Raw genomic sequence first — 16,494 nt, 5'->3', positions numbered from 1 at the left:
CGAGTTTAGTTGGTGCAGTGTTGCTAGATTTCAGTGCTGCTTTTGATGTAATTGATCAAGAAGTGTTTTAGGGAAACTCAAATGTTATGGTTTTAAGTCCTGCAGCTCTATCCTGATGGAAAGCTATTCTACATGGAGAAGGCAAAAAGTGTTCTTTAATGGTAGCTTTTCAAACAGTAAGGATATACACTGTGGTGTTTCCTCAAGGAAGTTGCCTAGGCCCACTTCTCTACTCTATCTTTACTAATGATTTACCTTCAGTAATGAACAAAGCAAGAGTGTCATGTATGCTGATGGCTCTACAGTGTATAGCGCAGCATCAGAATGTAATGAGCAGTGAAATGCTGTCTGAGGTTGGTTGGATATGAACAAATTGTGTTGAACATTTCTAAAACGAAATGTATTGTATTTGGTTCAAGATATATGCTTGCTGATGATTCCCCAAATTTAATTTGTCGATGAATAGAACGCATGTAGAGCAAGTGACAAAAACGAAACCTACTAGGCATCAATGTTGGACGCAGCTTTATCATGGTCAGAACACATAGATAATATTGTTATTAAGATGGTTAAGGGAATTGCTGTTAAAGACAATGTTCAGTAGTATTAACATCTAGCACACTGAATCAGGTGATTCAATCCCTGGTCCTATCCCACTTAGAGTACTGTCCGGTTATATGGTCATCTGCAGCACAAGAAAGATATAAAAAAAACTCAAAATCGCACAAAACAGGGCTGCCAGATTAGCTCTTCATTGCTCTAACCGTATGAATATTTATACAAATGCATCAAGAATCTCTCATGGCTTCACGTGAAACAAATTACTATCCAGTCTTATGATTTTCTTTAGGAATGCTATATTATTAACTTCTAGTTTCCTCAAAACCCGGATGCGGGAGCACCCCCACAGTAAAAAAGCCTGACGTAGATAGCCTAGCATAGCGTCACCAAGTAAATACTGACGCATCTAAATATCATTTAAATCAGCAAAGTCCAAGGACACCAAGATGAAAGATACACTTCTTGTGAATCCAGCCATCATATTCTGATTTTTTAAAATGTTTTAGCAGGGAAACAACAATATGTAAAGACCCATAGGGCACATACAGAGTTTTAAACTGATCTCAGAACAGAGCCTAGTTTTCAGACCTTCGCATGTCCTGTCATGATTTTCGCTGTAGAAAGAGTTCTGGTTCACCCACAGACATAATTCAAACGGTTTTAGAAACTAGAGATTGTTTTCTATCCAATAGTAATAATAATATGCATATTGTACGAGCAAGAATTGAGTACGAGGCAGTTTAATTTGGAAATGTAAAAAAAAAAAAATAGTGCTAACAGCTGGGGGGGAAAAAGGTGTTTTTTTAACCTTTTGTCRATAGGGGGTATTGACAAAAGGTTAAAAAAACACCTTTTTCCCCCCCAGGCCAGTTAGTACATACTAGCAACACGCATAACCACCAAACCAGACAGGCAAATTCAGGGCAGCTAAGACAACCCAAGCCAAGGACAAATCGCCTTAAATCTACAGTTTTATATAGAGCCGTAGCTGAATGGATCTCTTTACCAATCCATGTTTCTCAGGCAAAAAGTAAATCCACCTTCAAGAAAAAATAAAAGAACATCAAATGCGATAGACCATATGACTGGACAGCAAATAGAAAGCATCAACTGAATGTTAAATGTGCTTCCTGTCGGGTAATTTAATGATCTATATTGTCTACTTGTTGAATGTTTGAAGTCTTGATTGTTGTTGTTTGTAATGTCTTGTTAATTGGTGTTGGACCCCAGGAAGATTAGCTAGCATTACAGCGTTAGCTAATGGGGATGCTAATAAAAATTACAAATTACACAGAGACTATATCCATATCAATAAATGAGACAAAACAAAATATTGATTAAGTCTTGCCTATAACCTGTCCTGAACGAAATAGCCAAGGGGTCCCAAATGTTCAAGACTATCTATAGCCTATTCTTATTGACAGATCTGTTTTCCCTATCAGCCACACCATGTGCTTCAGCTATTTTGTTTAAAATGTATTTAGAGAATATATTTAGAGGCCTGTGAGCTAGGGTCTCTTTTTTAAGGGGAGCCTTATAATAAAAAGTTCTAAAACACAAATAGAGTAAAAAAATTATTCCGCAAGACACCAGTACCCAAAATGATAGCCGAAATTGCAATGCCTACAAGTAGAAAGCCTATTTTCTATTTGGATATGCCTAAATTAAACGTTGAATTATTAAAGTGATAGGCTAAATAACTTAATTTTAAATACACACATGGATTTCAATTATGAAATGGATAAGACTGTTCTATTCTCTTTGATTTAGTTCCTATTGCATCTCAGACAAATTACTGACTGGATGACATACTGACTGATTGAACTGAATGAAGGATGAATTAAATGTTCAAATATGTTGGAATGACAAGTTGCACGCATCATGCATGCTCTGCACTTTATAGGGCTAGTAGACAAATAGGCTTACATTAGGGTATAATGACTTTATGGCTGCATGCCTACAGAAGGGCATCTTCTGAGGTTGAGGGGTGCTTTTCTGAAGGCGCATGAAGATCACAAGCTCTTCAACTGGGTCGCGATGGAGGGAATAGCCTATACGGAGAAGACCTAAGACCACTGCAACAGAGTTATCGTAAAGTGTTGGAATAAGCTTATGCCAGACTTAGTCTACGTTTAACCTCTCCCTTGTTCATTTCAAAGTCTACAAGTTCATGACCCCGGTTAAATAATTTGCAATTATTAAACATTTATATTAACCCATCCTAAAGAATATGCTTTGGCAAGATTTTGAGTGATGAAATAAACAGTGGCAAAGACTCCAGTGTTTATACATAATTCATAGATTCACCTGGTAGATACTACTGGTTATGATTCATTAGACGGGTGAAATGGAGGGCCGACTACCCCTGTCTCAGAGATTCCGTGACATATGTCTCCATAGCCAACGTCTCCTCCTGTGACAATGGATACACGTGACTCTTGGGAAGCGCAGCATTTACCTGGAGGTTTATCGCACAATCCCCCTGTCGATGAGGTGGTAATTTAGTCGCCCTCTTCTTACAGAAAGCGATAGCCAAATCGGCATTGTAACGATAGTCATTTTCATCCTCCTCCTCGGACGAGGAGAGGCGAGACGGATCGGACCAATACGCAGAGTGGTTAGTTTCCATAGTGATTTAATATAACAAAACAATATGCGATACAAAATAACTACCGTGACAGTCCCGTGAAGCGAAACACTGACACAAGAACAAACACCCACAAACACACGTGAACCCCGGCTGCCTAAGTATGATTCTCAATCAGGGACAACGATTGACAGCTGCCTCTGATTGAGAATCATACCAGGCCGAACGCACAAAACCCCAACATAGAAAACAACACATAGACAACCCACCCAACTCACGCCCTGACCATACTAAATAAATACAAAACAAGAGAAAACAGGTCAGGAACGTGACAGGCATATTCAGGGGCAATGCGCACAGTGGAAACCTTGTCTGGACTCTCCACCGACGTGGCACCAATGGAAACTCCCATACACCTACCTGAACACTCCTCTGACCACCCCTGAAGAACCCCCTGTCTCCACGAAATCCTGGGATTGTGACTGGCCAGCCAAGGAACCCCCAGCACCACTGGAAACACAGGTGAATCGATAATGAAGAGACTAATCCGCTCCCTATGATCCCCCTGCGTCACCATGTCCAGTGGAACCGTGGCCTCCCTGACGAGCCCTGGCCCTAATGGCCAGCTATCTAGGGAGTGCACGGGGGGATCTATCGGCACCAACCGAATTCCCAGCTTAAGGGCGAGTCCGCGATCCATAAAGTTCCCAGCTGCACCTGAATCGACTAGCGCCTTATGCTGGGAAGAGGGGGAAAAAACCAAGGGAAAAAATTTATACAAACATATGACCTACAGGGGGCTCTGGGTGACTGATGCTGACTCACCTGGGGTGACCGAGAAGTGTTCTGCCTGCCCTCTCGACTCCCAGAAGGACTCCTCCAGCACCGGTCGGCCGTGTGTCCTCTCCGACCACAGCTGGTGCAGGAGGAGCCTCCTCCTCCGGTACCCCTCGACGCAGCCCCCCCTAGCTCCATAGGAATGGGAGCGGGAGGGGCTAGGAGGTGTAACTGACAGGACCCATTCTGAACGTCCACGGGCAGCTAGCAGATTATCCAGCCGAATAGACATGTCTATAAGTTCGTCTAGGGAGAGAGTGGTGTCCCGACAAGCTAGCTCCCTGCGGACTTCCTCCCGGAGGCTGCAACGGTAGTGGTCCATCAGGGCCCTGTCGTTCCACCCGGCCCCAGCAGCCAAGGTCCGGAACTCCAACGCAAAGTCCTGCGCGCCGCTCGGCCCTCCGGAGGGTGGTCGAATACAGCCCGGAAACGGCGGGTGAACTCTGGATAATGCTCCCTCGCCGAGTCTGGGCCATTCCAGACAGCATTGGCCCACTCCAGAGCTCGGCCCGTCAGGCAGGAGACGAGGACGCTCACACTCTCCTCCCTCGAGGGAGTTGGCCTCACGGTAGCCAGGTACAACTCAAGTTGGAGGAGAAACTCCTGGCACCCAGCTGCTGTTCCATCGTACTCCCTCGGAGACGCAATACAAAGTGCGCTGGAGCCGGACACTGGGGGTGGAGTAGGTGGACTCGTTGGAGGAACCGGAGGTGAAGTGGGGAGACCACTCTCCCATCGGTCCATTCTCTCCATCTGGTCCATCGCTGACCCAATCCGATGGAGGATAGTGGTGTGATGGAGAACGCGTTCCTCCATCGATGGAAGGGGGGTGGCCGCTGCTCCTGCTGATTCCATCGGTGGTGCGGGCTTCTGTAACAATCTTAGGCGTAGTGGGTGCGGAGTCAGGTGCAGGAGGCAGAAAGTTCTGAATAGAGCTTTAATCAGCACCGGGCAAAATAGTACATACAACGAAACTGAGCGTCATAAAACAAATGCCCAAAACAGGAACCAAAACAAGATTGCACTACCACACATACAAAGTGGGAATAAACAAGCCCGCACGAAGAGCAGGAGGGCCTACCGACTTAAATAGCCAAACTAAAAGTCTAAACAAGAAACAGGTGAAACAAATCAGACCAAACCAACAGAAAAGTGAAAAAGGGATCGATGGCAGCTAGTAGGCCGGTGACGACGACCGCCGAGCACCACCCAAACAGGAATGGGAGCCACCTTCGGTAGGAGTCGTGACAATAGCGTACAGTATATACATATGAGATGAGTAATGTAGGGTATGTAAACATTATATAAAGTGGCATTGTATAAAGTGGCTGGTGATACATTTATTACATAAATCTTTCCATTATTAAAGTGGCTAGAGATTGAGTCAGTATGTTGGCAGCAGCCACTCAATGTTAGTGATGGCTGTTTAACAGTTTGATGGCCTTGAGATAGAAGCTGTTTTTCAGTCTCTCGGTCCCAGCTTTGATGCACCTGTACTGACCTCGCCTTCTGGATGATAGCGGGGTGAACAGGCAGTGGCTCGGGTGGTTGTTGTCCTTGATCTTTTCGGCCTTCCTGTGACATCGGGTGGTGTAGGTGTCCTGGAGGGCAGGTAGTTTGCACCCGGTGATGCGTTGTGCAGACCTCACTACCCTCTGGAGAGCCTTACGGTTATGGGTGGAGCAGCTGCCGTACCAGGCGGTGATACAGCCCAACAGGATGCTCTCGATTGTGCATCTGTAAAAGTTTGAGTGTTTTTGGTGACAAGCGCCTTCTTCACCACGCTGTCTGTGTGGGTGGACCATTTCAGTTTATCCGTGATGTGTACGCCGAGGAACTTAAAACTTTCCACCCTCTCCACTACTGTCCCATCAATGTAGATAGGGGGCTGCTCCCTCTGCTGTTTCCTGAAGTCCACGATCATCTCCTTTGTTTTGTTGACATTGAGTGTGAGGTTATTTTCCTGACACCACACTCCGAGGGCCCTCACCTCCTCCCTGTAGGCCATCTCGTTGTTGTTGGTAATCAAGCCTACCACTGTAGTGTTGTCTGCAAACTTGATGATTGTGTTGGAGGCGTGCATGGCCACGCAGTCGTGGGTGAACAGGGAGTACGAGAGGGCTGAGAATGCACCCTTGTGGGGACCCAGTGTTGAGGATCAACGGGGTGGAGATGTTGTTACCTACCCTCACCACCTGGGGGGGGGCAGTCAGGAAGTCCAGGACCCAGTTGCACAGGACGGGGTCGAGACCCAGGGTCTCGAGCTTAATGACGAGTTTGGAGGGTACTATGGTGTTAAATGCTGAGCGGTAGTGTTACGCACTCCTCTGAGAAGAGGGAACGCAACTCCCTGCTACAACTCAACTCTCTGTGAAGTGCAAGAGGTATGGACTGTAGGTGCGAGAAAGGACGACAAAGGCAGAATTTACCGTTTACTAGGATTTATTTCCTACACGGTAATATGGGGAAAAGGGKCTGGACGGAACCAAAGCAAAGAAAGTAAATATCAAAGTTCCCCCTCTCCTATCTAACCTGCCTACCCACTTAACCTACCTAACTTAGCACCACCTGGTGCCCTAACCAAAATACAGGGGGTGGTCCGCCCAGGTCTTACCTAGTGTGCCTAGACATTGAATATACTACGGGTATATGTATGCCCGCGGGCCTCTTGCCTAAGCACTCCCAAAGTGCCTTCTCCTTCCCCCCTGGGAACAAATGAAACAGAACAAACAATTTCAATAATCAAAACAGTGCATCCTATAACACATAACAGACATAACCAATCAGCTCCCTCAGCAACAACTTACATAGGACATACCAAATCTCTTTGAGAAACAACCAACACTTTATCACAATCAAATTTTCCAGAAATAAATCTCTCTCTCTAATCTCTCCAAAATATTCAATCGTCTCTCTCTCTAATCTCTTTCTAATGATTTCTCTCCTCCTGAACAGAACACTGGCTTTTATATAGCTTCAGGTGGCAATAGTGATTAGAGTCAGCTGCTTCTTGACGAGGGGGCAGGGTCAGCTCTCCAACCATCCATTGAGTCGACCAATCAGCTGGTTGGGGAGAACTCAGGAAGCTATCTCCTGAAACACACACACTCAAATACAAAAGCTACAACACAGAAACTGGGGAACGTAACAGTAGTCAATGAACAGCATTCATACATAGGTATTCCTCTTGTCCAGATGGGTTAGGGCAGTGTGCAGTGTGATGGCGATTGCGTCGTCAGTGGACCTATTGGGGCGGTAAGCAAATTGGAGTGGGTCTAGGGTGTCAGGTAGGGTGGAGGTGATATGGTCCTTGACTAGTCTCTCAGAGCACTTCATTATGACGGAAGTGAGTGCTACGGAGCGGTAGTCATTTAGCTCAATTACCTTAGCTTTCTTGGGAACAGGAACAATGGTGGCCCTCTTGAAGCATGTGGGAACAGCAGACTGGGATAAGGATTGATTGAATATGTCCGTAAACACACCAGCCAGCTGTTCTGCGCATGCTCTGAGGACGCGGCCGGGGATGCCGTCTGGGCCTACAGCCTTGCGAGGGATAACACGTTTAAATGTTTTACTCACGTTGGCTGCAGTGAAGGTGAGCCCGCAGGTTTTGGTAGCGGGCCGTGTCAGTGGCACTGTATTGTCCTCAAAGCTGGTTATGATTGCAGACAGAGCCCAGTGAATGGGATGGTGCAATATTGGATTAGTCATATTTTAATAAGTTGCATGCATGGGGAGGCCCATGCTGTGGAGATACACCTAGCGGACTGAAACTTCACTGTTGTAAGCACAATACAGCTAGTGCTATCTAGATTCGCGCTGGCAAACAAATCCATTACGTTAGCTACTTAAATGTGAAGTAAACTCAACTGAGTAATAGAGAATGGAGACTTTTAACTTGAAAACGTGCAGGATAACTCTTTCCGGTTTCCTTGACTTCTGTTTTTTTTACTGTGTTATGCTTGTTCTCGTAGCACTCCTCACAGGCCGTTTGGTGTACGTTTTTTTGTCGGTGAGATGAAACTGCCAAAACTCTGAAAGGTATTATTGTACATCAGAATTGCAACACACGATTTGTTCAAGCCTAAAATGTTAGTCCGTAATCGTAACATGGTGTTTGTATGTTCACAGATGTAATTTTACGTTTAATGTTTCACGCATGGCTTTTCTTACGACCCTAACAATTTACGTATGGATTTTCTTACGAGCCTAACGATACGTACGTTAAACCTTTTGGCAGGTACCTCGCTCCATACAGATGTTTCACCAGATGTATAAATGTGAAGCATCCAGTTGGCATTTCCACTCACTACCAAATATGGTGGTGGGAGGAAGCCCAGTGGCCGGCAGGGGGAGAACATGGCCAAGAGGGATTTTGGCCATTCTGCTAATTTTCTCATCAATGAAACATTTGATCTCCATAACATTTTCTGTTTCCAAAACTAGAATCTGTAACAAACAGAGTGGACTGCGTTTTGTAGACTTTACCCTTTGCCAAAGTAAAACAAAAATTGTGTTAAGGAGTGCAAAGGCAAATTTAGTTATTGCACACTCGCACATCACATTGCTTGCTGTTTGGGGGTTTTAGGCTGGGTTTCTGTATAGCACTTTGTGACATCGGCTGATGTAAAAAGGGCTTTATAAAGACATTTGATTGATTGATCGTAGGCGTTCCATAACAGAAATATACCATTAAATGCTAGAACGTGCCAATAGGATCTCACTAGCTCATGCTTGGCCCTGCCCACCTCCTTGCTTGTTCTTGTTGTGCCCACTATGATTTAATTGATTTGCTCCCATTGGAAATGACAGGCTCTGGTCTATCTTGGGTTAGTTATAAAACATCTTTGGTATAGCCTCTCCCACGAAGAAGAAGACCCTGGTACTGACAAGAGACGCTATGGATTTGTATATCTTTTTTTCACTACCCGTACAGTAGGTGGCAGCAATACACCGTATCGATTGTAGTCTGCCAATAAAGCTAAAAGAAGAAGAAGATAAAGAAATTGGGGAAAGTAGTGGTAGGTGTTAATTGTAGGGGTGCCCATGGGGCTGGGGATCAGAAATGTCCCGTGCGAGAGAAGCAGGTTGAGGTTTCCAGACTTAGAGTAGTGCAGAAGTTGTCATATGCTGAGGCAGTGAAGAAAGTAGAGGAAGGTGGGTTAAGGGGGAGGGATCCTGAGAGGACGTACGTTAAGGAGTGGTGTGTGTGTAGTAGATCTGTACCAGTACAGAGGGATAGGCCAACAATTGATATATGTTTCAGTAAGATTTGATTTTTAGCATTTATTGAAATGGTTATCAACTGTACTGCAGGGATAGAATGTAAGTCGCAGAAAATTGAGGTTGTGTTGGCAGCTGCAGAGAGGTATTTGGTTATACTAGTCTTAAGTCGTGTCCCATCCTTTCAGGTTGATGGCCTGAGGTAGGACTAAATATATTTAAATTGTGGAGTTTGGTGGTGTTACTTTTTTATTTTTTGTGAGTGGTGTAGATAAGGTATTTGTTTATTTTTTCAAGCAAAGTACAAGGGAGTTGTACTCCAGTCTAGTAGGTGGCGGTAATGCAACATTTATTGGATGCCAACTGCCATTAAACCTCATCAAAGAAGAAAAAAAGGCGACAGACGCTGATGGTCCTCTGTTTACTTTTTAGTGAACTACACTAAATTTGATTTCGAGGTGTCTGCATCTAGCTGTACTTTTTCATCTAGCTGTACTTTTCAACAGCCTATTGCTTCTACACTACACGTCCATTAACAATTACTTATTCGAAGGCCATTTTCGGTCAAATAATGGCAAATGACGTTGCTTTTCACACTCAGCTAGCCTCCATCATGGAGGTTTTGGCTAACACGGCCGTGGCTGAAATCTGCGAGCTTGTTGACAATGGCTATGCGGTCCTGCATTTGGAGATATCTCAAGGACAGAAGGAGAATGAAGCGTTGAGGAGAAAACTACGGATGATGGAGCTGAAAGTGTCTCGTGCGAGTGCTCCGAGAGCGGGAATGGGAAGCTCAATTCTCGCGCACAGTCGTTCTCGAACTCACTTTGGCATGGAATCGAAAAGGACATCAAGCGGTAAGATTCGACGGTTCCAATAGACCACATACTAACTACATTTATAGGTTACATCAATTTAGAAACCAACTTATCAAGACACCATTGATAAAGTGTGTTGTGTGTGAATGTAAACAATTTCCCTTTTTCTGCTAATTCTAGGCGAGGTACATTGTCGGAGAGCAGTTGATTCCCAGTTGGTCACCAGCCTTTTTAGGGACGGAAAGTCCTCAGGTGATACTGGACAGACTACCACACAGAGAAAGGTAAGCATTTGTCCACACTTGTTTCAGAAAGGGCAGCCTAATATTTCAGTGGTTATCAACACAACCTAGGTCTGAATGTAAATATGACATATAGCCTACCCATACTAGTGGTATTTTTGCAATCAAGTGATCCTGTTTACTGTCCTGTTAGTGTTCTTGTGCTACATATTTTTTCACCTGTCTTTATGACTGTACAGAGCACATTTCCTCACAGTTACCGTTAGTGGATTATTCCCAGTTATAAACTGTGTGGTTCCATCCCTGAATGCTGATTGGCTGACAGCCATGGTATATCAGACTGTATACCATGGGTATGACAAAACATTTAGTTTTACTGCGCTAATTATGTTGGTAACCAGTCTATAATAGCAATAAGGCACCTCGGGGGTTTGTGGTATATGGCCAATATACCACGGCTAAGGGCTGTGTCCAGGGACTCCGCGATGCGTCGCACGTAAGAACAGCCTTTAGCCGTGGTATATTGGTCATATACCACACCCCCCCCCGTGCCTTATTGCTTAATTATATCTTGCATCCCAATTGATTTTACCCAACCTTGTGTCCAACAGCCTGCAGCGTTAGATGAGAGAAAGCCCAAATCACCTACCATCAAAGAGGAGAGGCGGGAAGAAGCCTGGGACAATCATGACCAACGAGAGAGACTGAGGACCGGTAATTAAATGGGAGACGGGCTTAATAAAATGTCTTCATTATGACTTTTGGAAAAAAACATGATCAATTAATACTGTCATGTAAAATGATTGCAATAATGTTAGACTACTGCATACAATTCATATATTGATTTAATTATAAGTACAACAGATTTTATGGCAATATTTTTAGCTTTCATATAGACTAGATTTATACTAATACATTTCTCAGAAATTGCTCATATCCTTTGACTGATGTGTAGTATTTGATTACCTTCATGAGCATCCAGTTCAGTGATTCACACACTGTTGTTGATGTTGTAGGAGCTTTAAATCCCAGTGTTGGAGGAGAAAGGCCTTCCAACATCGACACGGAGGATGCTCAATCAATCAGCAAACAGGAGAATGCCAGCTCTTGTATATGGGTGAGTGGCGAAACAGACAACAGCCTCTTGCCAGAATCAAATGAAAATCTGAGTGTGAACAAAAGATCTCAAACCCCAGCATTGGAAGATGGTGATGGAATACTTGACCATGCAGGCTTTGATTGTATGATGTTTGAGCCCCCCAGACAACTTGGGACTCTTAGCACCCAGGGTCCTGGGGCTGATCTTCCCGAGTGCTCTTACTCTCATGTGGATGTTGTACCTCTTAATTCTGATTCAGAGAATAGTTTTCCCTTTTCGATGAACAAGGTGAGTCACTCCATAACTGAGCACAAACAACCTGTAGCTTACAGAGATAATAGACAGAGGGTGCCGTTGCCCTCAGGTGAGCCTCACATGACTGTGCGAAAAGGCATGGAGACTGGATCCAATGCCTTGGTAATGACGGATGGTTGGGTCTCCCATGACAGTCATAATAACGACGCTGTGAATTACAACCAAGACGGCACAGCAGGTAACCGGTTCATTTGTAGTTTCTGTGGTAAGACTTTGGCTTGTCTGAAGAACCTCAAGACACACCTTAGGGTTCACACCGGGGAGAAGCCGTTCAGCTGCATGCAGTGCGGGAAGCGCTTCTCCGACTCCAGCAACCTCAAGCGACACCAGAGCGTTCACACAGGGGAGAGACGCTACGGCTGCAGCCACTGCGGCAAGCGCTTCGCCCAGTCAGGCTCACTCAAAGTCCACCTTAGCATACATAAAGGATGCAAGCAGTTCMGATGCCCACAGTGTGAAAAGACTTTCATATCGGCCAATCATCTCAAGAGACACATTAGTGTCCACGATGGAGAAGAAAGTATTTTACCAACCACTTTTCAGTGAGTGAAAGCATACCCAAACGTGCTTTAGCCCAGCTTGAACAAAAAAAGGGATCGGGTGCTCGACTGAAGGAGTTGATCATCCAAAAAGTATTCCATACACTTTTGAATGAGTGTTTTTGTGACTCTTATCATTGAAGTTGTTTATCACTCATCCTCAGCCCACTGTGTGAAAATCGGTTTGTGGACTCAAGTAATCTCATTAGTCACACCGGATACTACATACAGTGTGGGGAGAGGTTTGCTGCGAAGCACATTCTTAGAATTCACCTAGAGAGAAACTATTCTGGGTGCTCTAGTGCTGGAGATTGTACTGTCACTGAGTATACCACGAACACAGTTATTCATGAATAATTCTACTTTTTAACATTTTGACTGAACACATTTTGTCTGTATTGGGCTATTTGTTATTTACAGTTTAGGAGTAGTCTTATAACAAAAGGAATGGAATTAAAACAAATGATTTTGTATGTGTATCTAATAATGTGTACCATTATTATTTCAAAAGTGCTGCAAGAAATATATGAACAATACAAACAGTGATTGTTACTACTATATTATTAGTAGTAGTAATATAAAAAATACTACCTCTCTAGGAAAAACACTCCTCCAAGCCAACCAGTCTAGTAAAATGATATCTCGATATATTTTTGTAAACATTTCTTCTGAAAAGTGTTTTTGTGAAATAAACAATTGTAAGAAAAAGGCCAGTACATTGCTGACTTTTTTGACTCATCCAGTAGGATGCAGAACTAGCCTCTTGTCAGCAACACTAAGTAAGCACTTCCATGTAATGAAACTTCTGAAAATATCTAAATATAAAATAACCTGTATTTAGTCATGGCATATGAAAAATGATTGCCTAAACAATAATGATTCATTTTTGTTCATATTTAAGTGAGCTTTGCATTAGTTGGGTTTTAAAACATGTTCCAAGGTCAAATAAATAACACATTTCTGTATACAAATATTGCACTGTATAGGAAAAACTATTGATTGTGTCTCCATAAAACCAGGGTCCAGTCTACTCACTATAGTCCCTAGAATACAAAGCAGATGAGTTTGAACAAAAAGCTAGGTCATATGAAGTGTTGCTGGCTTTTTACTCTTCCCCCTCCATAGCCGCCATTTCAATTTACTGAATATGGAATACATATTAGACTGTAGAAAATAAACTTTATTACCTGTCTCAGCTTAAGTGATGTGGAAAATAGTCAGTAGGTTCTCTACTAACCAAATATGGTAGACTGGACTCTGGTTTTATGCACACAATTTGTTTCTGTACAGGGCTGTATTTGTACTGTTCAGGCACCCCACTTTAGTTTGTTTGACCACAGTAAAAGTCCAGCAACACTTTCATTGACCTAGCTTTTTGTTCAAACTGTTTTGTATACTAAGAACTCAAGTGAGTAGACTGGACCATGGTTTTATGAACACACCATCAATAGTTTTTCCCTGTATAGTGCAATTTGTTTGTGCAATACAACAAAAATACTGTAAGACTTTGCTTAAACATTACTTTTCAAAATGGCATCCTTGAACAATAGCACCAGTAAATTAACAGTAATTATACAATATATWTTTTTTTATTGTTTTATTTTGTTACCAGTAGACTTATGTTCCTTACATGAATTGACGTAAGCTCCAACCATTTCTCAATGTGCTCCAATTTATAATATTATTTAGATTTTTCCATGAAGTTGGCTATCATTTTGTAACAGTTCCAGCATTATGCAAATCTACAAAAAAAATCTTGATTTCTTATAATACACATAGCGTTTACAGTGGACTTTTAATTTTGAAAGCAAAATCTGAAAACCTTAAATTTTTTATTTGGATAGATACAGTTGAAGTCAGACGTTTACATACACTTAGGTTGGCGTCATTAAAACTTGTTTTTTAACCACTCCACAAATTTCTTGTTAACAAACTATAGTTTTGGAAAGTTGGTTAGGACATCTACTTTGTGCATGACACAAGTAATTTTTCCAACAATTGTTTACAGACAGATTATTTCCCTTATAATTCCAGTGGGTCAGAAGTTTACATACACTAAGTTGACTGTGCCTTTAAACAGCTTGGAAAATTCCAGAAAATTATGTCATGGCTTTAGAAGCTTCTGATTCTGATAGGCTAATTGACATAATTTGAGTCAATTGGAAGTGTACCTGTGGATATATTTCAATGGTAAAATCAAAAGAAATCAGCCAAGACCTCAGTAAAAAAAAATGTAGACCTCCATAAGTCTGGTTCATCCTCGAGAGCAATTTCCAAACGCCTGAAGGTACCACGTTCATCTGTACAAACAATAGTACGCAAGTATAAACACCATGGGACTATGCAGCCGTCATACCTCTCAGGAAGGAGACTGTCTCCTAGAGATGAACGTACTTTGGTGCGAAAAGTGCAAATCAATCCCAGAACAACAGCAAAGGACCTAGTGAAGATGCTGGAGGAAACAGGTACAAAAGTATCTATATCCACAGTAAAACGAGTCCTATATCGACATAACCTGAAAGGCCGCTCAGCAAGGAAGAAGCCACTGCTCCAAAACCGCCATATAAAAAGCCAGACTACGGTTTGCAACTGCACATGGGGACAAAGATCATACTTTTTGAAAAAATGTCCTCTGGTTTAGAAACAAAAATAGAACTGTTTTGCCATAATGAGACCATTGTTATGTTTGGAGGAAAAAGGGGGAGCTTGCAAGCTGAAGAAACACCTCCAACCATGAAGCACGGGGGTGGCAGCATCATGTTGTGGTGGCTTTTCAGCAGGAGGGACTGGTGCACTTCACAAAATAGATGGCATCATGAGGCAGGAAAAAGTTATCTGGATATATTGAAGCAACATCTCAAGACATCAGTCAGGAAGTTAAAGCTTGGTCGCAAATGGATCTTCCAAATGTACAATGACCCCAAGCATACTTCCAAAATTGTGGCAAAATGGCTTAAGGACAACAAAGTCAAGGTATTGGAGTGGCCATCACAAAGCCCTGACCTCAATTCTATAGAACATTTGTGGGCAGAACTGAAAAAGCGTGTGCGAGCAAGGAGGCCTACAAACTTGACTCAGTTACACTAGCTCTGTCAGGAGGAATGGGCCAAAATTCACCCAACTTATTGTGGGAAGCTTGTGGAAGGCCACCCCAAACGTTTGACCCAAGTTAAACCATTTAAAGGCAATGCTACCAAATAGTAATTGAGTGTATGTAAACTTCTGACCCACTGGGAATGTGATGGAAGAAATACAAGCTGAAATAAATAATTCTCTCTACTTTTATTCTGACATTTTACATGATTAAAATAAAGTGGTGATCCTAACTGACCTAAGACAGGGAATTTTTACTAAGATTAAATGTCAGGAATTGTGAAAAACTGAGTTTAAATGTATTTGGCTAAGGTGTATGTAAACTTCCAACTTCAACTGTACATGTTGCTGATATAATGGAAGTCCTGTGGGCAAAGTGTTAGAACAACTTTTGCAGGTTTGGGAGCATCCTAGTAAAGAAAATGAAGATTCTGTAAAACAGTCTTGTGCTGTTATGAAGGTAGATGACTAATAATGTGACAATGCATAATATCTCTTGTCTGGGAAATGTTTACTACGGTTTTAGGCACCCTAGTTAAAATGCAGTACTGGTATAATAGACTAGGACACGGATGAGCAACTTTGTGTGCTGACGATTTACACTGAGTATGACCTTTTTGTTTTTTAACCTTTCTTGCACTATGATTTTTTGGCCACCATGTTCTAATAAACATCTTGATTTTCCATTCAAGGCTCAGTTTGGATTTCTTCCTTTTTTTGACAGTGTGCTGGTATCTATCTCTTCCAGGTCATAAAATGTAAGCAATTGCAAGGAAGTAAAACATTTTGTTTTTCTGCAGAAAACGTTTAATTTGTCTTAAGTATCTTCAGTCTCACCAGCGGGTTCACACAGGAGAGAAACCCTTCAGCTGCTCTGTGTGGGTAGAGGTTGTGGTGGTTCATTTCTTTACTATCAAATGAGGAGAGACAAACTTATCACACAAGTCAGAGTTATACTTAAACTAAATCTTTAATAGTGAGAGCTTTGCAATAGCAATGGCTTGTCGACGAATCATCGTTTCTGATGATCCATTGAGAGCGGCGAGACAAAGGCTACCGAGATCTTTTATAGCTAAGATCCACCCCCTAGTCGACATAACAAACCACAGATATTTTGAACGTTGCACAAGGTGAGACTTTTTAAATGAGAAAGGAGTATCCCGTAGCCAGATAGCATTCG

At 42.7% G+C, this 16,494-nt stretch overlaps 1 protein-coding gene across 1 annotated transcript; it reads left to right on the top strand.

The window, feature by feature from the left end:
• Window positions 1–9,348: 9,348 nt before the first annotated feature.
• On the top strand, window positions 9,349–14,850 carry LOC111977446 (uncharacterized). Its single transcript, XM_024006876.3, has 4 exons — window positions 9,349–10,065; window positions 10,207–10,310; window positions 10,880–10,982; window positions 11,285–14,850. The coding sequence occupies exons 1-4, from the start codon at window positions 9,780–9,782 to the stop codon at window positions 12,226–12,228; spliced, it is 1,437 nt and encodes a 478-aa protein (XP_023862644.1). The 5' UTR covers window positions 9,349–9,779; the 3' UTR covers window positions 12,229–14,850.
• The last annotated feature ends 1,644 nt before the right edge of the window (window positions 14,851–16,494 follow it).

Source organism: Salvelinus sp. IW2-2015, linkage group LG18, assembly GCF_002910315.2.
Source record: "Salvelinus sp. IW2-2015 linkage group LG18, ASM291031v2, whole genome shotgun sequence".
Lineage (NCBI taxonomy): Eukaryota > Metazoa > Chordata > Actinopteri > Salmoniformes > Salmonidae > Salvelinus > Salvelinus sp. IW2-2015.
The sequence above is the reverse complement of the archived record's forward strand: the minus strand, read 5'-3'. Positions and strand labels throughout refer to the sequence as shown.